At 32.2% G+C, this 24,923-nt stretch overlaps 1 protein-coding gene across 2 annotated transcripts in view; it reads right to left on the bottom strand.

Annotated features, from left to right (window-relative positions):
- The window catches only part of LOC117342269, a 45,736-nt gene that overhangs the window by 4,999 nt on the left and 15,814 nt on the right, over window positions 1–24,923 (bottom strand). For both annotated transcript variants that reach the window (XM_033904358.1, XM_033904359.1), the window contains exons 2-11: window positions 22,277–22,342; window positions 20,521–20,631; window positions 20,006–20,095; window positions 19,439–19,558; window positions 18,892–19,043; window positions 18,528–18,642; window positions 18,159–18,249; window positions 15,797–15,982; window positions 14,965–15,110; window positions 12,120–12,234 (exon numbers count right to left, since the gene is read on the bottom strand). In XM_033904358.1, coding sequence (XP_033760249.1) covers window positions 12,120–12,234; window positions 14,965–15,110; window positions 15,797–15,982; window positions 18,159–18,249; window positions 18,528–18,642; window positions 18,892–19,043; window positions 19,439–19,558; window positions 20,006–20,095; window positions 20,521–20,631; window positions 22,277–22,300 — 1,150 coding nt within the window. In that variant the 5' untranslated portion in view covers window positions 22,301–22,342. The remainder of the gene's footprint in view (window positions 1–12,119; window positions 12,235–14,964; window positions 15,111–15,796; window positions 15,983–18,158; window positions 18,250–18,527; window positions 18,643–18,891; window positions 19,044–19,438; window positions 19,559–20,005; window positions 20,096–20,520; window positions 20,632–22,276; window positions 22,343–24,923) is intronic.

Genomic DNA, 24,923 nt, shown 5'->3' with positions numbered 1-24,923 from the left:
TATCATAGATACACATCTACAACTAAGTATCTTATCATAGATATATATCTACAACAAACTGTCTTATCATAGATACGCATCTACAACAAAGTATCTTATCATAGATACACATCTACAACAAAGTATCATAGATACACATCTACAACAAAGTATCATAGATACACATCTACAACAAAGTATCATAGATACACACCTACAACAAAGTATCTTATCATAGATACACATCTACAACAAAGTATCTTATCATAGATACACATCTACAACAAAGTGTCATAGATACACATCTACAACAAAGTATCTTATCATAGATACACATATACAACAAAGTATCTTATCATAGATACACATCTACAACAAAGTATCTTATCATAGATATACATCTACAACAAAGTATCTTATCATAGATACACATCTACAACAAAGTATCATAGATACACATCTACAACAAAGTATCATAGATACACATCTACAACAAAGTATCATAGATATACATCTACAACAAAGTATCATAGATACACATCTACAACAAAGTATCTTATCATAGATACACATCTACAACAAAGTGTCATAGATACACATCTACAACAAAGTATCTTATCATAGATATATATCTACAACAAAGTATCATAGATACACATCTACAACAAAGTATCTTATCATAGATACACATCTACAACAAAGTGTCATAGATACACATCTACAACAAAGTATCATAGATACACATCTACAACAAAGTATCTTATCATAGATATATATCTACAACAAAGTATCTTATCATAGATGCACATCTACAACAAAGTATCTTATCATAGATACACATATACAACAAGGTATCATAGATACACAACTACAACAAAGTATCTTATCATAGATATACATCTACAACAAAGTATCATAGATACACATCAACAACAAAGTATCATAGATACACATCTACAACAAAGTATCATAGATATACATCTACAACAAAGTATCATAGATATACATCTACAACAAAGTATCATAGATACACATCTACAACAAAGTATCTTATCATAGATACACATCTACAACAAAGTATCTTATCATAGATACACATCTACAACAAAGTATCTTATCATAGATACACATCTACAACAAAGTACCATAGATACACACCTACAACAAAGTATCTTATCATAGATACACACCTACAACAAAGTATCATAGATATACACCTACAACAAAGTATCATAGATACACATCTACAACAAAGTATCTTATCATAGATACACATCTACAACAAAGTATCTTATCATAGATACACATCTACAACAAAGTATCTTATCATAGATACACATCTACAACAAAGTATCTTATCATAGATATACACCTACAACAAAGTATCTTATCATAGATACACACCTACAACAAAGTATCATAGATACGCATCTACAACAAAGTATCATAGATATACATCTACAACAAAGTATCTTATCATAGATACACATCTACAACAAAGTATCATAGATACACATCTACAACAAAGTATCATAGATATACATCTACAACAAAGTATCATAGATACACATCTACAACAAAGTATCATAGATACACACCTACAACAAAGTATCATAGATACACATCTACAACAAAGTATCTTATCATAGATACACATCTACAACAAAGTATCATAGATACACACCTACAACGAAGTATCATAGATACACATCTACAACAAAGTATCTTATCATAGATATACATCTACAACAAAGTATCATAGATACACATCTACAACAAAGTATCATAGATACACACCTACAACAAAGTATCATAGATACACATCTACAACAAAGTATCTTATCATAGATACACATCTACAACAAAGTATCATAGATACACACCTACAACGAAGTATCATAGATACACATCTACAACAAAGTATCTTATCATAGATACACATCTACAACAAAGTATCATAGATATACATCTACAACAAAGTATCATAGATATACATCTACAACAAAGTATCATAGATACATATCTACAACAAAGTATCATAGATACACACCTACAACAAAGTATCATAGATACACATCTACAACGAAGTGTCTTATCATAGATACACATCTACAACAAAGTATCATAGATACACATCTACAACAAAGTATCATAGATATACATCTACAACAAAGTATCATAGATACATATCTACAACAAAGTATCATAGATACACACCTACAACAAAGTATCATAGATACACATCTACAACAAAATATCTTATCATAGATACACATCTACAACAAAGTATCATAGATACACACCTACAACAAAGTATCATAGATACACATCTACAACAAAGTATCTTATCATAGATACACACCTACAACAAAGTATCATAGATACATAGATATACATCTACAACAAAGTATAATAGATACACACCTACAACAAAGTATCTTATCATAGATACACACCTACAACAAAGTATCATAGATACACATCTACAACAAAGTGTCTTATCATAGATACACATCTACAACAAAGTATCTTATCATAGATACACATCTACAACAAAGTATCTTATCATAGATACACATCTACAACAAAGTATCTTATCATAGATACACATCTACAACAAAGTATCTTATCATAGATACACATCTACAACAAAGTATCTTATCATAGATACACCTACAACAAAGTATCATAGATACACATCTACAACAAAGTATCATAGATACACATCTACAACAAAGTATCTTATCATAGATACACACCTACAACAAAGTATCTTATCATAGATACACATATACAACAAAGTATCTTATCATAGATACACATCTACAACAAAGTATCTTATCATAGATATACATCTACAACAAAGTATCATAGATATACATCTACAACAAAGTACATAGATACACATCTACAACAAAGTATCTTATCATAGATACACATATACAACAAAGTATCATAGATACACATCTACAACAAAGTATCTTATCATAGATATATATCTACAACAAAGTATCATAGATGCACATCTACAACAAAGTATCTTATCATAGATACACATCTACAACAAAGTATCTTATCATAGATACACATCTACAACAAAGTGTCTTATCATAGATACACATCTACAACAAAGTATCATAGATACACATCCACAACAAAGTGTCTTATCATAGATACACATCTACAACAAAGTATCTTATCATAGATACACATCTACAACAAAGTATCATAGATACACATCTACAACAAAGTATCATAGATACACACCTACAACAAAGTATCATAGATATACATCTACAACAAAGTATCATAGATACACATCTACAACAAAGTATCTTATCATAGATACACATCTACAACAAAGTATCATAGATAAACATCTACAACAAAGTATCTTATCATAGATACACATCTACAACAAAGTATCTTATCATAGATACACATCTACAACAAAGTGTCTTATCATAGATACACATCTACAACAAAGTATCATAGATACACATCTACAACAAAGTGTCTTATCATAGATACACATCTACAACAAAGTATCTTATCATAGATACACATCTACAACAAAGTATCATAGATACACATCTACAACAAAGTATCATAGATACACACCTACAACAAAGTATCATAGATATACATCTACAACAAAGTATCATAGATACACATCTACAACAAAGTATCTTATCATAGATACACATCTACAACAAAGTATCATAGATAAACATCTACAACAAAGTATCTTATCATAGATATACATCTACAACAAAGCATCTTATCATAGATACACATCTACAACAAAGTATCTTATCATAGATACACACCTACAACAAAGTATCATAGATACGCATCTACAACAAAGTATCATAGATACACATCTACAACAAAGTATCTTATCATAGATACACATCTACAACAAAGTATCTTATCATAGATACACATCTACAACAAAGTATCTTTCATAGATACAATCTACAACAAAGTATTCATAGATACACATCTACAAACAAAGTATCTTATCATAGATACAACCTCTACAACAAAGTATCTTATCATAGATAACTATCTACAACAAAGTATCTTATCATAGATACACAATCTACAACAAGTACATATCATAGATATACATCTACAACAAGAGCTTATCATAGATACACATCTACAACAAAGTATCTTATCATAGATACACATCTCCAACAAAGTAATCTTATCATAGATACACATCTACAACAAAGTATCATAGATACACATCTACAACAAAGTTATCATAGATACACACCTACAACAAAGTATCTTATCATAGATACACATCTACAACAAGTTCTTATCATAGATACACATCTACAACAAAGTATCATAGATACACATCTACAACAACGTATCATGATACACATCTACAACAAAGTACTTATCATAGATACACATCTACAACAAAGTTCTTATCATAGATACTACATCTACAACAAAGTTCATAGTACACTACAACAATAGTATCATAGATCACATCTACAACAAAGTATCTTATCATAGATACACACTCACAACAAAGTTCATAGATACACTAAACAAGTCTATCATAGTACATCTACAACAGATCATAGATAATCTACCTATCATAGATACACATCTACAACAAGTATCTTATCATAGATAACATCTACAACACAAGTTCTTATCATAGATAACACTACAACAAAGTGTCTTATCATAGATACACATCTACAACAAAGTATCTTATCATAGATAACACCTACAACAACAAGTAGCATCTTACAAATATCATAGATAACATCTACAACAAAGTATCTTATCATAGATACACATCCTCAACAAAGTATCATCATAGATACACATCTACAACAAAGTATCATAGATACACATCTACAACAAAGTATCATAGATACACATCTACAACAAAGTATCATAGATACACATCTACAACAAAGTATCATAGATACACATCTCCAACAAAGTATCTTATCATAGATACACATCTACAACAAAGTATCATAGATACACACCTACAACAAAGTGTCTTATCATAGATACACATCTACAACAAAGTATCATAGATACACATCTACAACAAAGTACATAGATACACATCTATAACAAAGTATCTTATCATAGATACACATATACAACAAAGTATCATAGATATACATCTACAACAAAGTATCATAGATACACATCAACAACAAGTGTCTTATCATAGATATACATCTACAACAAAGTGTCTTATCATAGATACACATCTACAACAAAGTGTCTTATCATAGATATACATCTACAACAAAGTGTCTTATCATAGATATACATCTACAACAAAGTATCATAGATACACACCTACAACAAAGTATCTTATCATAGATACACACCTACAACAAAGTATCTTATCATAGATACACATCTACAACAAAGTATCTTATCATAGATATACATCTACAACAAAGTATCTTATCATAGATACACATCTACAACAAAGTATCATAGATACACACCTACAACAAAGTATCTTATCATAGATACACACCTACAACAAAGTATCTTATCATAGATACACATATACAACAAAGTATCATAGATGCACATATACAACAAAGTGTCATAGATACACACCTACAACAAAGTATCATAGATACACATCTACAACAAAGTATCATAGATACACACCTACAACAAAGTATCATAGATACACATCTACAACAAAGGGAGAGACACATCTACAACAAAGTATCTTATCATAGATACACATCTACAACAAAGTATCATAGATACACATATACAACAAAGTATCATAGATACACATATACAACAAAGTGTCTTATCATAGATACACATATACAACAAAGTGTCTTATCATAGATATACATCTACAACAAAGTGTCACAGATATACATCTACAACAAAGTGTCATAGATATACATCTACAACAAAGTATCTTATCATAGATACACATCTACAACAAAGTATCATAGATACACATCTACAACAAAGTATCATAGATACACATCTACAACAAGTATATAGATATACATCTACAACAAAGTATCATAGATACACATCTACAACAAAGTATCATAGATACACATCTACAACAAAGTATCATAGATACACATCTACAACAAAGTATCATAGATACACATCTACAACAAAGTATCTTATCATAGATATACATCTACAACAAAGTATCATAGATACACATCTACAACAAAGTATCATAGATACACATCTACAACAAAGTATCTTATCATAGATACACATCTACAACAAAGTATCTTATCATAGATACACATCTACAACAAAGTATCATAGATACACATCTACAACAAAGTATCTTATCATAGATACACATCTACAACAAAGTATCATAGATACACATCTACAACAAAGTATCATAGATACACATCTACAACAAAGTATCTTATCATAGATATACATCTACAACAAAGTATCTTATCATAGATACACATCTACAACAAAGTATCATAGATACACACCTACAACAAAGTGTCTTATCATAGATACACATCTACAACAAAGTATCTGATCATAGATACACATCTACAACAAAGTATCATAGATACACATCTACAACAAAGTATCTTATCATAGATACACATCTACAACAAAGTATCTGATCATAGATACACATCTACAACAAAGTATCTGATCATAGATACACATCTACAACAAAGTATCATAGATATACATCTACAACAAAGTATCATAGATACACATCTACAACAAAGTATCTTATCATAGATACACATCTACAACAAAGTATCTTATCATAGATACACATCTACAACAAAGTATTATAGATACACATCTACAACAAAGTATCATAGATATACATCTACAACAAAGTATCTTATCATAGATACACATCTACAACAAAGTATCTTATCATAGATACACATCTACAACAAAGTATCTTATCATAGATACACATCTACAACAAAGTATCTTATCATAGATACACATCTACAACAAAGTATCATAGATATACATCTACAACAAAGTATCTTATCATAGATACACATCTACAACAAAGTATCATAGATACACATCTACAACAAAGTATCTTATCATAGATACACATCTACAACAAAGTATCTTATCATAGATACACATCTACAACAAAGTGTCTTATCATAGATATACATCTACAACAAAGTATCTTATCATAGATATACATCTACAACAAAGTATCATAGATACACATCTACAACAAAGTATCATAGATACACATCTACAACAAAGTATCTTATCATAGATACACATCTACAACAAAGTATTATAGATACACATCTACAACAAAGTATCATAGATACATCTACAACAAAGTATCATAGATACACATCTACAACAAAGTATCATAGATACACATCTACAACAAAGTATCTTATCATAGATACACATCTACAACAAAGTATCTTATCATAGACACACATCTACAACAAAGTATCTTATCATAGATACACATCTACAACAAAGTATCTTATCATAGATACACATCTACAACAAAGTATCTTATCATAGATACACATCTACAACAAAGTATCATAGATACATATCTACAATAAAGTATCTTATCATAGATACACATCTACAACAAAGTATCATAGATACACATCTACAACAAAGTGTCTTATCATAGATACACATCTACAACAAAGTATCTTATCATAGATACACATCTACAACAAAGTATCATAGATACACATCTACAACAAAGTATCTTATCATAGATATACATCTACAACAACGTATCTTATCATAGATACACATCTACAACAAAGTATCATAGATACACATCTACAACAAAGTATCTTATCATAGATACACATCTACAACAAAGTATCTTATCATAGATACACATCTACAACAAAGTATCTTATCATAGATACACATCTACAACAAAGTATCTTATCATAGATACACATCTACAACAAAGTATCTTATCATAGATACACATCTACAACAAAGTATCATAGACACACATCTACAACAAAGTATCTTATCATAGATACACATCTACAACAAAGTATCATAGATACACATCTACAACAAAGTATCATAGACACACATCTACAACAAAGTATCATAGATATACATCTACAACAAAGTGTCTTATCATAGATATACATCTACAACAAAGTATCTTATCATAGATATACATCTACAACAAAGTATCTTATCATAGATACACATCTACAACAAAGTATCATAGATACACATCTACAACAAAGTATCATAGATACACATCTACAACAAAGTATCTTATCATAGATACACATCTACAACAAAGTATCATAGATATACATCTACAACAAAGTATCATAGATATACATCTACAACAAAGTGTCTTATCATAGATATACATCTACAACAAAGTATCATAGATACACACCTACAACAAAGTATCTTATCATAGATATACATCTACAACAAAGTATCATAGATACACACCTACAACAAAGTATCTTATCATAGATACACATCTACAACAAAGTATCTTATCATAGATACATATCTACAACAAAGTATCATAGATACACATCTACAACAAAGTATCTTAGATACACATCTACAACAAAGTATCATAGATACACATCTACAACAAAGTATCATAGATACACATCTACAACAAAGTATCTTATCATAGATACAGATCTACAACAAAGTATCATAGATACACATCTACAACAAAGTATCATAGATACACATCTACAACAAAGTATCTTAGATACACATCTACAACAAAGTATCATAGATACACATCTACAACAAAGTATCTTATCATAGATATACATCTACAACAAAGTATCTTATCATAGATACACATCTACAACAAAGTATCTTATCATAGATATACATCTACAACAAAGTATCATAGATACACATCTACAACAAAGTATCATAGATACACATCTACAACAAAGTATTATAGATACACATCTACAACAAAGTATTATAGATACACATCTACAACAAAGTATCATAGATACACATCTACAACAAAGTATCATAGATACACATCTACAACAAAGTATCTTATCATAGATACACATCTACAACAAAGTGTCTTATCATAGATATACATCTACAACAAAGTATCATAGATACACATCTACAACAAAGTATCTTATCATAGATACACATCTACAACAAAGTATCATAGATACACATCTACAACAAAGTATCTTATCATAGATATACATCTACAACAAAGTATCATAGATACACATCTACAACAAAGTATCATAGATTAATCACAACAAGTATCAGAACACATCTACAACAAAGTATCTTATCATAGATACCATCTACAACAAAGTATATCATAGATACAACATCTACAACAAAGTATCATAGATACACATCTACAACAAAGTATCATAGATACACATCTACAACAAAGTATCTTATCATAGATACACATCTACAACAAAGTATCTTATCATAGATACACATCTACAACAAAGTATCATAGATACACATCTACAACAAAGTATCATAGATACACATCTACAACAAAGTATCATAGATACACATCTACAACAAAGTATCATAGATACACATCTACAACAAAGTATCTAATACATCTACAACAAGTTATCATAGATATACATCTACAACAAAGTATCTTATCATAGATACACATCTACAACAAGACTAGATACACATCTACACAAGTATCATAGATATACATCTACAACAAAGTATCATAGATACACATCTACAACAAAGTATCATAGATACACATCTACAACAAAGTATCATAGATACACATCTACAACAAAGTATCATAGATACACATCTACAACAAAGTATCATAGATACACATCTACAACAAAGTATCATAGATACACATCTACAACAAAGTATCTTATCATAGATATACATCTACAACAAAGTATCTTATCATAGATACACATCTACAACAAAGTATCATAGATACACATCTACAACAAAGTATCTTATCATAGATACACATCTACAACAAAGTATCATAGATACACATCTACAACAAAGTATCTTATCATAGATACACACCTACAACAAAGTATCTTATCATAGATATACACCTACAACAAAGTATCATAGATAACATCTACAACAAAGTATCATAGATACACATTACAACAAAGTATCTATCATAGATACACATCTACAACGAAGTATCTTATCATAATACATCATCATAAAAAAGATCTTAATAGCATATACATCTACAAAAAGTATCATAGATCACATTACACAAAGGCTTATCATAGATTCATCTACACAATAGTATCATGATACACGTTACAACAAGAGTGTCTTACATAGATACACACTCAACAAGTTATTTATCATAATTACATCTAACAAAGTATCTGATAACATCTCAAAAAGTATTCTAAGTACACACTACAACCAAAGTATCATAGTATTAATTCTACAACAAGTGTCTATATAGATATCATTTACAACAGTTTATATAGATACATCTGACAAAAAAGTATCATATTAAACACATACTACATAACAAATGATTCATAGATACTCCAACAAAATTAATCTTTTAGAAGACATCTACAACAAAGTATCCATAGATCACACTACAACAAGTACATAGATACCTCTCAACAAGATCTTTCATGATACACTCTACAAGAAGTATTGTACCTCTAAGACAGTATTTTCTATTACACACACAAATCTTCATGATACACCTCCCTAGACAAAGTTTTTCTAGAACCTCCACATATATGGTTTCTTACAACAGTAATGCCTACATGTTGTACTCCACACGTTCAAGATATACATCTTTTTCAACTGACATAGATACACATATACCTAAAGTCTAATAACTTATCAACAAGTTTATTCTTACACATGATAAATCAAATTTAATTCACTGCCACCACTAGGGATCGAACCCGGGACCTCAGGCTTACTAGAAGATCTCTCTAGCCGAACGGTATATTGCGGCTTGTATTTACTAGGGTTACATACATATTTTGTTAGAGTTTGTGTCTTAACGAAGGTGTGTATATCCCTAGACTTCAACCGTCTATATATCGATAATTTACATTCATTTGTATATCAAAGCTTTAAATCAGAAAATATTTTGACTAGAAGATAATAAAATCCTTTAATAGATGTATTAATTGTTTTAGTGTCGTACATACTTCAGAGCGATTGTTAGGTTTAGATTTTGTTTAAATTGTGGTATTAAGGTGTTATTCTTGTATCGTTTTTAAAGATAAAACGAGTATTTTTCAAATACATCTGAGATTTCTTAAGCAAGTAGTGAATTTATAAGTTTAGCTCGCATTGAAATATAATCTTTTTTGAGAAGACGAATAATACAAATCACATCCCTTTAGTTCATTTTCAACTTCATCGAGAACAACCGTCCCCATATGACCCTGGCTGTTGTTGTCTCCTTGTCACCCGTCCCCATATGACCCTGGCTGTTGTTGTCTCCTTGACACCCGTCCCCATATGACCCTGGCTGTTGTTGTCTCCTTGTCACCCGTCCCCATATGACCCTGACTGTTGTTGTCTCTTTGACACCCGCCCCCATATGACCCTGGCTGTTGTTGTCTCCCTGACACCCGTCCCCATATGACCCTGGCTGTTGTTGTCTCCCTGACACCCGTCCCCATATGACCCTGGCTGTTATTGTCTCTTTGACACCCGCCCCCATATGACCCTGGCTGTTGTTGTCTCCCTGACACCCGTCCCCATATGACACTGGCTGTTGTTGTCTCCCTGACACCCGTCCCCATATGACCCTGGCTGTTATTGTCTCTTTGACACCCGTCCCCATATGACCCTGACTGTTGTTGTCTCTTTGACACCCGTCCCCATATGACACTGGCTGTTGTTGTCTCCCTGACACCCGTCCCCATATGACCCTGGCTGTTATTGTCTCTTTGACACCCGTCCCCATATGACCCTGGTTGCTGTTGTCTCCTTGACACCCGTCCCCATATGACCCTGGCTGTTGTTGTCTCCCTGACACCCGTCCCCATATGACCCTGGCTGTTGCAAGGATATTAACCCCCTAAAATAAACAAAACATAGTTACGGTTTGAACTTGGGTATTTTTGCTGTTGTTTTTAAAGTCAACTTACTTTCGTACACCAGAGACTCTAAGAGATAGCTTTCTTCAGATATTAATCTGACCTTGAAGAAACGACAGTCTGGTTTCCTTACAGCTGTCATACTGCGGCGGAGAGAGGTGCTTCCCTGTCAATTTATAATAAAGAATGAAATCAAAATTACACCTGACATTAAATAATGCATTCTTTTTCATATCAATGGCAAGAAACATTGCCCAAAAGAATTAAATAGATATTGCAAATTTTAACAGAAATATAGGTACTTATTTGGCAAGGGAAATATGAAATCTAGACCTGCGATTTGAAATTTTATGACAGCTGTTTATTTTCAAATAACCCATTTTTAAGAATTTAAATGTATATTTTGAAAAGAAATGTCACCTGTCGTACGGAAGGCGTACATATTCTGTCATTAATCTTTACAGGATGCCAGTAGCTATACTATACCCTTGAAGAATCTTGCGATGAGAAAATCAATGTCACAATTACAAAGATAAAGCAGTGAAATAAATGTTACAGTTACCACGGTAAAGTAATCAAATAAATGTAACAGTTACCAAGGTAAAGTAATCAAGTTAATGTTACAGTAACCAAGGTAAAGTAATCAAATAAATGTAACAGTTATCAAGGTAAAGCAATCAAATAAACATTACATTTACAAAGGCAGAGCAGTAAAATAAATATAACAGTTACCAAGGTAAAGCAGTAAAATAAATGTTATAGTAACCAAGGTATTGGCCGTGTAGTATGTACGGTATATACAGGTTTAGCTGTATTGGCCGTGTAGTATGTACGGTATATACAGGTTTAGTTGTATTAACCGTGTAGTATGTACGGTATATACAGGTTTAGTTGTATTAACCGTGTAGTATGTACGGTATATACAGGTTTAGTTGTATTGACCGTGTAGTATGTACGATATATACATGTTTAGTTGTATTTACCGTGTAGTATGTACGGTATATACAGGTTTAGTTGTATTGACCGTGTAGTATGTGCGGTATATACAGGTTTAGTTGTATTGACCGTGTAGTATGTGCGGTATATACAGGTTTAGTTGTATTGGCCGTGTAGTATGTGCGGTATATACATGTTTAGTTGTATTGGCCGTGTAGTATGTATGGTATATACAGGTTTAGTTGTATTGGCCGTGTAGTATGTACGGTATATACAGGTTTAGTTGTATTGACCGTGTAGTATGTGCGGTATATACATGTTTAGTTGTATTGGCCGTGTAGTATGTATGGTATATACAGGTTTAGTTGTATTGGCCGTGTAGTATGTACGATATATACAGGTTCAGTTGTGTTGACCGTGTAGTATGTACGGTATATACAGGTTTAGTTGTATTAACCGTGTAGTATGTACGGTATATACAGATTTAGCTGTATTGGCCGTGTAGTATGTAAGGTATATACAGGTTTAGTTGTATTGAACGTGTAGTATGTACGGTATATACAGGTTTAGTTGTATTGGCCGTGTAGTATGTACGGTATATACAGGTTTAGTTCTATTGACCGTGAAGTATGTACGGTATATACAGGTTTAGTTGTATTGGCCGTGTAGTATTTACGGTATATACAAGTTTAGTTGTATTGGCCGTGTAGTATGTACGGTATATACAGGTTTAGTTGTATTGGCCGTGTAGTATGTACGGTATATACAGGTTTAGTTGTATTAACCGTGTAGTATGTACGATATATACATGTTTAGTTGTATTGACCGTGTAGTATGTACGGTATATACAGGTTTAGTTGTATTAACCGTGTAGTATGTACGGTATATACAGGTTTAGTTGTATTGACCGTGTAGTATGTGCGGTATATACAGGTTTAGTTGTATTGGCCGTGTAGTATGTGCGGTATATACATGTTTAGTTGTATTGGCCGTGTAGTATGTATGGTATATACAGGTTTAGTTGTATTGGCCGTGTAGTATGTACGATATATACAGGTTTAGTTGTATTAACCGTGTAGTATGTACGATATATACAGGTTTAGTTGTATTAACCGTGTAGTATGTACGGTATATACATGTTTAGTTGTATTGGCCGTGTAGTATGTATGGTATATACAGGTTTAGTTGTATTGGCCGTGTAGTATGTACGGTATATACAGGTTTAGTTGTATTGGCCGTGTAGTATGTACGGTATATACAGGTTTAGTTATATTAACCGTGTAGTATGTACGGTATATACAGGTTTAGTTGTATTGACCGTGTAGTATGTACGGTATATACAGGTTTAGTTATACTGGCCGTGTAGTATGTACGATATATACAGGTTTAGTTGTATTGGCCGTGTAGTATGTACGGTATATACAGGTTTAGTTGTATTGACCGTGTAGTATGTACGGTATATACAGGTTTAGTTGTATTGACCGTGTAGTATGTACGGTATATACAGGTTTAGTTGTATTGACCGTATAGTATGTACGGTATATACAGGTTTAGTTGTATTGGCCGTGTAGTATGTACGGTATATACAGGTTTAGTTGTATTGGCCGTGTAGTATGTACGGTATATACAGGTTTAGTTTATTGACCGTGTAGTATGTACGGTATATACAGGTTTAGTTGTATTGGCCGTGTAGTATGTACGGTATATACAGGTTTAGTTGTATTAACCGTGTAGTATGTACATACACGTATACCCAGAGACAAAGTTCACGACAACAATCGTCACAATGGTTGAATGTTTTACTACGCTACCCACTTTAAAACATTGATGTTAGCAGTGAATTTTTATTGTCCTATAAAAAGGATTACTATACTAGCAGGTTTGATAAAACCCAGAACTTATACATGCAGCTATGTAAGTAGTAATAAATGTGTTATTATGTATTTAAAATGTTGCTTACTCCTAAACCGACTCGGTTTCCACTCAGGACGGTGATGAATGCGTTGTTGACAGATGGTTGGAAGGCACAGAAGAGAATGGCCGGAAACACGCGATTATTGCGGGTTCGAGCCTCCAATCCGTGGAACGTAAGCCATTGAAACTGGACTAATGTAGAATAACACACGTGATTCCCTTTGTCTTACACAATAACAACATAACGACAAAATGTAACAATTAAACAATTATTTGACCGAGCCAAAACAAACACAGAAAGAGGGCCATGTCTCTAATCGGTCTTCTGAGAAATCAATATAATAGCAAAGCTCCCCTTTTGGGGCCTCGCCACTCGTAACACATAGGAAAGTTTCTAATGAGTCTATGACAACTCAAAAAGTTAATAACCAGTCGATGACAGCATGGACAGTTTCAAATGAGTCTGACAACTCAAAAAGTTTCTAACGAGACTGTGACAAATACAAACGTTTCAAACAAGCCTGTGACACCTAAGAAATGTTCTAACGAGCCTGCGACACATAAGAAAGTTTCTAACTTCACCGATCAATAACGTCAAAAAAAATTGGACGGTATAAAATGACTAGTTCGCCCGGTGTCATTATAATGGTACACACATGTAAGACACAGAGGATCGATCCCCCGGGGGGCAGTCCCTCAATTACCATAGCTGTTGACAGGACGTTAAACAATACTTAAATAAATTGAACACTGAGTAGTAATTACAATAGGGACAAAGTTTTACGACATTAAATGAACGCTTGTTTCTAAATCAGAATCGATAAAATGAATATTAAACATTTAACATAATAATAAGTTACCGAAATATGATTACGTACATTTGGTATCTGTTCTACTGGTGAAGAGTTCATTTGTTGTGAGCTGATCGTTCTGAACACTCAAGTACCGGCCATTGTTCCGGATCCAACACGTTTTAAAATCCTGGAATTCCACACAAACTATTTTCGTGAAGGACAGAGATGTGCATGTTACGATATCCACGGACATGCGCAGAATGGTTTCGCCTAAAAATAGAACATAGAATAAATGGAATTCGTGGTCTGATATCCGATGATATTTTCATTCTATTTATCATTATTATTTTTTTCATATGTGAAATGTATACTACATCGGACTAATAGCTATAGCTAGGTTATGGGTAGGTCAGTATCAGAAAATCTTCTCCATATTTGTTTTTGGGGGATGACTGAAGAGATAAGAATCGCTTCATGTCTCAAAGTTTGTAGCACTTCTGTTATAACAACATCGGATTAAAATTGATATATTTCTTCATATATCAACTAAGTTCATAAAAAGCTGCTAGTTTACAAAATCATCGGAATTTCTTACATCCTAACTTATTATACGTGAAATACTGCATATGCGTTGTATTTAAACATTTTCCTCATAGCACTAGAACACAAATACTGTGATATTTCTCAACCCGTTAGATTACATACATAGGATATCTAACAGTGTCTTCAGTAATACAAAATTTATTTCAAGAGTAAACGACTCACAAAATGAACGCCAAATCGTGACGTTATGTAGCTTATCTTGCATTGTGACATCACATTACGTGACGCAAAATTGTCAAAACTGCCGTTTGGAAACAGTGTTCTGATTGGTAAAATCTGAAAAAAAGTTTTATTTTTCACTTATGAATTAAAAATATAAGAAATATGTATATTTTTCAAAAGTGAAAAATATCACTTTAATAGAATGAATAATTTCCGATATCAAACTGGTAATAATGTCTTAAAATATGATATTCATCACAATACTGTATTACATATAATGTGATATTCCTCACATCACTGCATTACATATAATGTGATATTCCTCACAACACTGTATTATATATAATGTGATATTCCTCACAACACTGTATTACATATAATGTGATATTCCTCAAAACACTGTATTACATATAATGTGATATTCCTCACAACACTGTATTACATATAATGTGATATTCCTCACAACACCGTATTACATATAATGTGATATTCCTCACAACACTGTAATACATATAATGTGATATTCCTCACAACACTGTATTACATATAATGTGATATTCCTCACAACACTGTATTACATATAATGTGATATTCCTTACAACACTGTATTACATATAATGTGATATTCCTTACAACACTGTATTACATATAATGTGATATTCCTCACAACACTGTATTACATATAATATGATATTCCTTACAACACTGTATTACATATACTGTGATATTCCTCACAACACTGTATTACATATAATGTGATATTCCTCACAACACTGTATTACATATAATGTGATATTCCTCACAACACTGTATTACATATAATGTGATATTCCTTACAACACTGTATTACATATAATGTGATATTCCTCACAACACTGTATTACATATAATGTGATATTCCTCACATCACTAGATTACCTATAATGTGATATTCCTCACAACACTGTATTACATATAATGTGATATTCCTTACAACACTGTATTACATATAATATGATATTCCTTACAACAATGTATTACATATAATGTGATATTCCTCACAACACTGTATTACATATAATGTGATATTCCTCAAAACACTGTATTACATATAATGTGATATTCTTCACAACACTGTATTACATATAATGTGATATTCCTCACAACACCGTATTACATATAATGTGATATTCCTCACAACACCGTATTACATATAATGTGATATTCCTCACAACACTTTATTGTATATAATGTGATATTCCTTACAACACTGTATTACATATAATATGATATTCCTCACAACACTGTATTACATATAATGTGATATTCCTCACATCACTGTATTACATATAATGTGATATTCCTCAAAACACTGTATTACATATAATGTGATATTCCTCACAACACTGTATTACATATAATGTGATATTCCTTAAAACACTGTATTACATATAATGTGATGTTCCTCACAACACTGTATGATATATTATGTTATATTCCTCACAACACTGTATTATAGATAATATGATATTCCTTACAACAATGTATTACATATAATGTGATATTCCTCACAACACTGTATTATATATAATATGATATTCCTTACAACAATGTATTACATATAATGTGATATTCCTTACAACACTGTATTACATATAATATGATATTCCTTACAACAATGTATTACATATTAAGTACTTACCCCGTGTGGGAAACTCAAACATTACATTGATCTCTATGTATCGAACTTCCGTCTTCCCGGTGTCGTCAGTCTTAAAATTTCGACCAATCACCTGTTACAACAATAAAGTTAATTTCACAATAATTACTTTGAGAAAATATGTATTTCATTTTTGTTAGTTCTTTCCGAATTTTGGCTGTTGTGATCGTGTTTCATTATACCAATGTGTGAGGTCTCTTACAGAACATGAAGGTAATACATCGACGGTTCTAAATGGTTTATTAAATCAACAAACGTATTATTGTATGGTTACGTTAATAGCAGTTTACATGGATGTCGAAATATAACTCTAGATCAAATATTTACTCAAAAGTATATAATATACGTTACCATTTTGAAAACGCCACTGTCTTCCCCGTAGATGTGTTGCAAAATGGACACCAAAACGTGATGTTCGTACGGTCGGACGTCTACGTTTTTAATGCCAATAATCGTGTCACCAGTCCTACAAAAGTTGTTAGTAAAAATTGTCCTATATAGTACAAGAAATTTATTTTTTAAATCTCAAAACATAGGAGGCGACCGGGAAAAAAGTGTTGGTGGGTTGGTGGACTGCAAAAAATCAAAAAGGTGATAGAGCCCAAAAATTCAATAAATGTTTGGATCTCTAGTATTGGATATAAGATTCAGGTCTGTATTTTGCAAAACCCGTCCATGTGTTGACCACTCCAACAGTACAGGGTGAAATACTTACTGTAGTCTCATATGCCGCACGTGACTGTTATCAGTGTCGTTTATGTCGATGATATGACCGGATGACCGTGATGACGTCAGAGAAAACCCGCCATTTTCTTTGTGTGATCTTGTGAGCTGAAACTCGATACTGGATTTCAGAATATCGTCATTCTAAAAAAGGACATTGCAAATGATTTACTTGTTTTGGTCAAATCATGAAAATATCAAAGTAAGCTCACCCCGTTCAAAAAGAAAATCAACTAAAGGCTTTTTTATGAACAATATTTTCATTAATCAAAACAATAAACCATCATTTCATGAAAGCAGTTTGACGTAGACTACAGTTTTGTTGCAGATTAGTTTGATTTCATAAACGTATTACAGAAGTGAAAAAAAGTCATAAAACCTTGTCATACCGCTCACATATGTTTGTAAATAAGTATAGTTAGAAAAGAAGTCATAAACCTTGTAATACCGCTCACATATGTTTGTAAATAGGTATAGTTAAATGACAAGCCGTAGCACCACTGCAAATAAATGTAATTTAAAAAAAAACCAAGCATTACCATGGTATCCGTAGATTTGCATTCACAATCATCGTTCCTATTGACTGAAAATCCAATGTCGATGTTATATTTTTCGGGATCATTTTCTTCCAAGTTGCGGGGAGGACTACTCTCATGATCCTATAATTATATCAATGTATAGAAACGGCAATCGCAGAATTACCTTGTGAGATGAAAATGATATTATACAAAGCCGCTTTAAGAAGATATTCAACTATTGAAAGATACCAATTATAATACAACTTTTCTCAAAAACAAGATATAGCAATGGCACCCACGGTATAAAAGTATATACATTTGATTATAAAAAATGACAACCAGCATTACGATACATTACATACAAAGAATAGTCGGAACACGATACATTACATACACAACATAGGCGGAGCATGATTAATCACATACAAAAGATTTTCTTTGTCAGAGATGAAGCATTTCTTAATATACATATTTCACAAGTAAAATGATAATAATTCGCGATGATATAGGGTAATACTAGATTGTCTGGAGGTTAATGACGAAAATCCTATGTTGATGTTTGTAATGTTGTTGATCAGTGGGATTTACCGTAAAACCATCAGTGACGTCACTGTTATGTACCTCCGTCATGTCATGTTCTACCGGCTCACTTGTAGGCCGAAACCTACTCGCACTCCCCTAAAGGAAACAAATTTTGAAATATTATTCCTTTGACCCTAATATATGAGTATTTAAGATCACTGGACAGTCACGAAAAGACTTACGGAAAAATATGATGAGTGTAAGCTTGAAAGCCGATGGGACAGATGAGGTTTGCAACCGTCCCAAATGTTTGAGTTACATGAATTTTTTTTTCTGCTTTTTTATCTTGACTTTAATTATCGGTAGATGACAGATGGGCGTTTAACAATATAACTCCCCCACCTCCCACACCCACCCCCTCCATACCCCCTTCCAAGAGCAAGATTTTAAAAATCAGAAATCGATTTGGATCAAAAATTAACATTGAAAATATTGAATGTTCGATGTTTCTTTACTAAGAAAGTTATTCCGCACAAGAAAGTTGTTATACGTATGCCTTGACAATGATAGGATGTAGTTACCGTTGGTGTATAGTCGGGGTCACCCACGGACACCCTGGCCAAACTGTTGATGACGCTGTTACCGTCAGCTGCAGGTATTGAAGGATAGTCTGGTACTAGAAAGCCGAAAAACTGCAAAAAGAAATCAATCGTACTCTTTGTCAACAATAAAAAAAAGTGTTGCAAAGTATTAAACTTACGAGGATGGATTTTCAGCACCCTTTCAATAGGCTATCATTTTTATTTTATTTTTAGAAATAAAATATTTATCAGATTAAATACAATTTCAATGATCATGCTACTTAGCAACATGACTTTATTGTCCTCCAATATTATTCCGATTTCCTCTCTATCTACTTTTTTAAAGATACAGAAATTTGTAAGGAGTAGAAAATTCACTAGTTCACACATTAAGATTTTGATTCCATTTTCTTACAAGCTATACATTTTCAGGAAACTTACTTTTTACTTTGATAGTGGAAACATTGTTTAGAGACAATCTACAATCCGTATCCTTACACCTCAATTAACACTTAAGAAACACACCAGGAAGCATTTCCGTCGAGTGCTTTTGAGATCTATCTGTATACCATACTCAGATATATTTTCTCTCCCCAAATATTTGTTTGGCTAATCATTACCTTACCTTATCTAGACAATTCACTATGTTTACTGTTAAATGCGCAATATCATAATCGGTATCTTACGTAAAATATCGGTTAAGAGATATAAGACATTGTTCCGTGAAGGTAAATTTCTACCTAAGTGAGTAGAGTCTAGCACATGATATCTTGTGATAGGGGATAGATGAAAAATGCTTGAGATAAGATAATCATTGTTTTTTTAATGTTTTATCGTGCTCTATATAATACAATTCTAGGCCCTACGATATCAAAAATAAAAAAATAAAAAATAAATAAATAAATGGTATAAAGTTGCAACATATTTAACTGCTAGTAGCTATTGCTACATGAAATATATTCATTGGTGATGAATGAAATGGTAACTTGGACAGACGTAGTGATACAATATAGATACATTTAAGGATTGAATCTAGATTTGGTCGATTTCATGGGGTCATGAATTGAGTTGCTCTTGAGACAAATTTAATGAACTGCGAAGCAGTTCATGTTGAATTTGTCTCAAGAGCAACTCAATTCATGACCCCATGAAATCGACCAAATCTAGATTCAATCCTTATATTTCAATTGGTTTTTATTTCGAATAAAAAAGTCGGTCTAGATATTAATATCTTGTAGCTTGTGCAAGTCTAAATGCGGAAAAGCCCGAGGAGTTCCGGATTGTGCATGTCTTGTCGGTCGAGTAAAATAGTCCGCAATTTTAGGATTAAAAACAGCATTATTTTGTCAAAAAAAATATCTAGCATATCTGGTCTTTCATAAAATACAAGAATACATTATAAATTTGATAATTTTAATAATTAATCCATGTTTATAACAACAATGTAGAAAAAGTGAAATAGTTCCGCGGAAGGATTTTAACCATGTATTCATACGCACTGATCAGTGTTAATCTGGTCAAATTCATGAGCAAATGAAACAGATTAAGTTTGGTAGTTTCATCGAGTCCAACTTGAGTAGAAATTGAAATATTATGTACATGGTACTTATAGATATCAATATACTAGATACAACTACATGTACTTAAATTCCATGATTATTTGGCATATTTAACTTGAATGTCCTGACAAAATGAGTCGCACGTATGTTCAATCTATGTTGAATACTCTCTATCACAAAACAAATGTAAGCCATACCTCATCAGAAAATATCTCGGCCATCCTGGATGTTTCCGTATTCTAAGACGTTGTATCTAATGGATCCTGAAATTGTAACACATTGAAACTTTTATAAGTATATCACTCATGACTCCATTGTTATCAAGGTATCAAAGTTATCGAAAATTTAGTTAGTACCAAAGGCGGAGAGATTAATTACCAAAGCTGTGGATAGGACGTGTACAAATAAACAAATACGTGGATCTAGTTTAGTGGGAACTGTTGATTCCAATATCTCTCGCCTGTTGAGGTACAGTAAGGTATAGTCGATACAAACGAGGACATTGGGGGTTCTTTATGCACAGATCGAATTCGCTATCCGGAACAGTTGAAAGGCCACTTGAATGTTAATATGATTATTGACAGAACGTTTACTTGCGGAAATAAATTTTAAAACTATATGCTTTTGCAATATAAATACATATTTTACATTAGTCACTGTTATACCCTTCTTGGATGTTTTCCAAACATTCTTTAAAGCTTCTAACCTTAACCTTCCGTGGAAAACGGAAACATTTTTCATCTAGTCAACATTTCAATTAAAGATATTGGATGGTTTTTAAAAAGCTCTTCTCCAATAAAATTCAATATTCATATTCTTCCTTCTCTGTCTTATTTTTTCCTGGGTTCCCTTGTTTGAATTTCCTTCCCGACGGTGACTCCCATGGGAAAGTTTAAAGGTAGACAAAATAATATGGAATATGTAACAAGAACCTTTCAATTGCGAAGTGATGGTCGGCCCGATACCCTGACATGATGATAGTGACAAGTCGTCTATTAGATGATATAAATACCTGGATCCCAATTTATTACATACATGGATGCGATATTATAAATATTCATTACAGTACAACTACGACAGGAAATTCAAATCTTTATCTTCAGATCTTCAACACATAATACATATGCTTCATTGTGCTAATTGTGCCGCGTGTTATCACTGCGCCATTGAAACGTTCTTTTTAAGAACGCCGATGTGGCGCAGCGGTATAAGCTGCTGGTATTTCTGGTAAGGCGATTGCGTGCCGTAGATCATAAAGTTTTCTTCCTTCGTCATTTGTGTTACTATGTTGTATATCTAATAATTAGCGCAATGCATCATGTGCACTATGTGTAAGTGATCCGAAGTTAAATATTTGAATTTCCTGTCGTAGTATATATATATATATATATACATATATTAATATAAGTAGGGTCTAGTAAGTAATAACGACAATATAATAATGATATAATATATACGTATTATTCATCATTTCACAAAACAGCAGAAACAGGATATCGTAATATTATTGTGGATTTTACAAGAGATCGTTATTTTAATGTAGGGTTACAAAAATGAATGGGGAAAACGATTTTCCTCTTTTTTAATCTTCTAAATGACATTGGAAGAATTTTTTTTTAATTTTAGTTGATTCTGACTTGTGGCCAAAACAGAGGATACTATTGCCGTCGTTTGACTAAATATATGACATGTTCAGAGATGTATTTCATTGCAATGACACATTGTAATGCCTGCTTAAGCAATGGTTGTGACGTCATATTCAACTGTTGACAATCTCAGAATTTCACCATATTGCAAAGGTTTATAAATGTAACTTGTAGAAATATATAACTTTAAAAACAACGTAGAATACTGACATAACAACAAAACCATTTTTGACTAAAAATCAAGAAAACGAAGGGGAAATATGAACAATGAATATACGTTTAAAAAAATATATATGTACATTTCAGTGTAATGATACAAAAGATCATAATTTTAATATGGCGGTAGAAGAGATCGTAATTTTGACGAGATGATGTAAGAGATTGTAATTTTAATGTAGTGATATAATAGAGCGTTATTTTAGTGTGGAGTTAGAAGAGGTCGTTATTTTAGTGTGGGATTACAAGAGGTCGTTATTCTAATGTGGGTTTAGAAGAGGTCTTATTTTAATGTGGGATTACAAGAGGTCGTTATTTTAATGTGGGATTACAAGAGGTCGTTATTTTATTGTGGGATGACAAGAGGTCGTTATTTTAATGTGGGATTACAAGAGATCGTTTTGTTAGTGTGGTGTTACAAGAGGTCGTTATTTTAGTGTGGGGTTACAAGAGGTCGTTATTCTAATGTGGGGTTACAAGAGGTCGTTTTGTTAGTGTGGGATTACAAGAGATCGTTTTGTTAGTGTGGTGTTACAAGAGGTCGTTATTTTAGTGTGGGGTTACAAGAGGTCGTTATTTTAGTGTGGGGTTACAAGAGGTCGTTATATTAGTGTGGGGTTACAAGAGGTCGTTATTTTAATGTGCGGTTACAAGAGATCGTTATTATAGTGTGGGGTTACAAGAGGTCGTTATATTAGTGTGGGGTTACAAGAGGTCGTTATATTAATGTGCGGTTACAAGAGGTCGTTATATTAGTGTGGGGTTACAAGAGGTCGTTATTTTAATGTGCGGTTACAAGAGGTCGTTATATTAGTGTGGGGTTAGAAGAGGTCGTTATTTTAATGTGCGGTTACAAGAGGTCGTTATATTAGTGTGCGGTTACAAGAGGTCGTTATTTTAGTGTGGGGTTACAAGAGGTCGTTATTTTAATGTGCGGTTACAAGAGATCGTTATTTTAGTGTGGGGTTACAAGAGGTCGTTA

Source organism: Pecten maximus, chromosome 14 (assembly GCF_902652985.1).
Source record: "Pecten maximus chromosome 14, xPecMax1.1, whole genome shotgun sequence".
NCBI lineage: Eukaryota > Metazoa > Mollusca > Bivalvia > Pectinida > Pectinidae > Pecten > Pecten maximus.
Note: the sequence above shows the minus strand (reverse complement) of the source record. Positions and strands in the feature narration are given on the sequence as shown.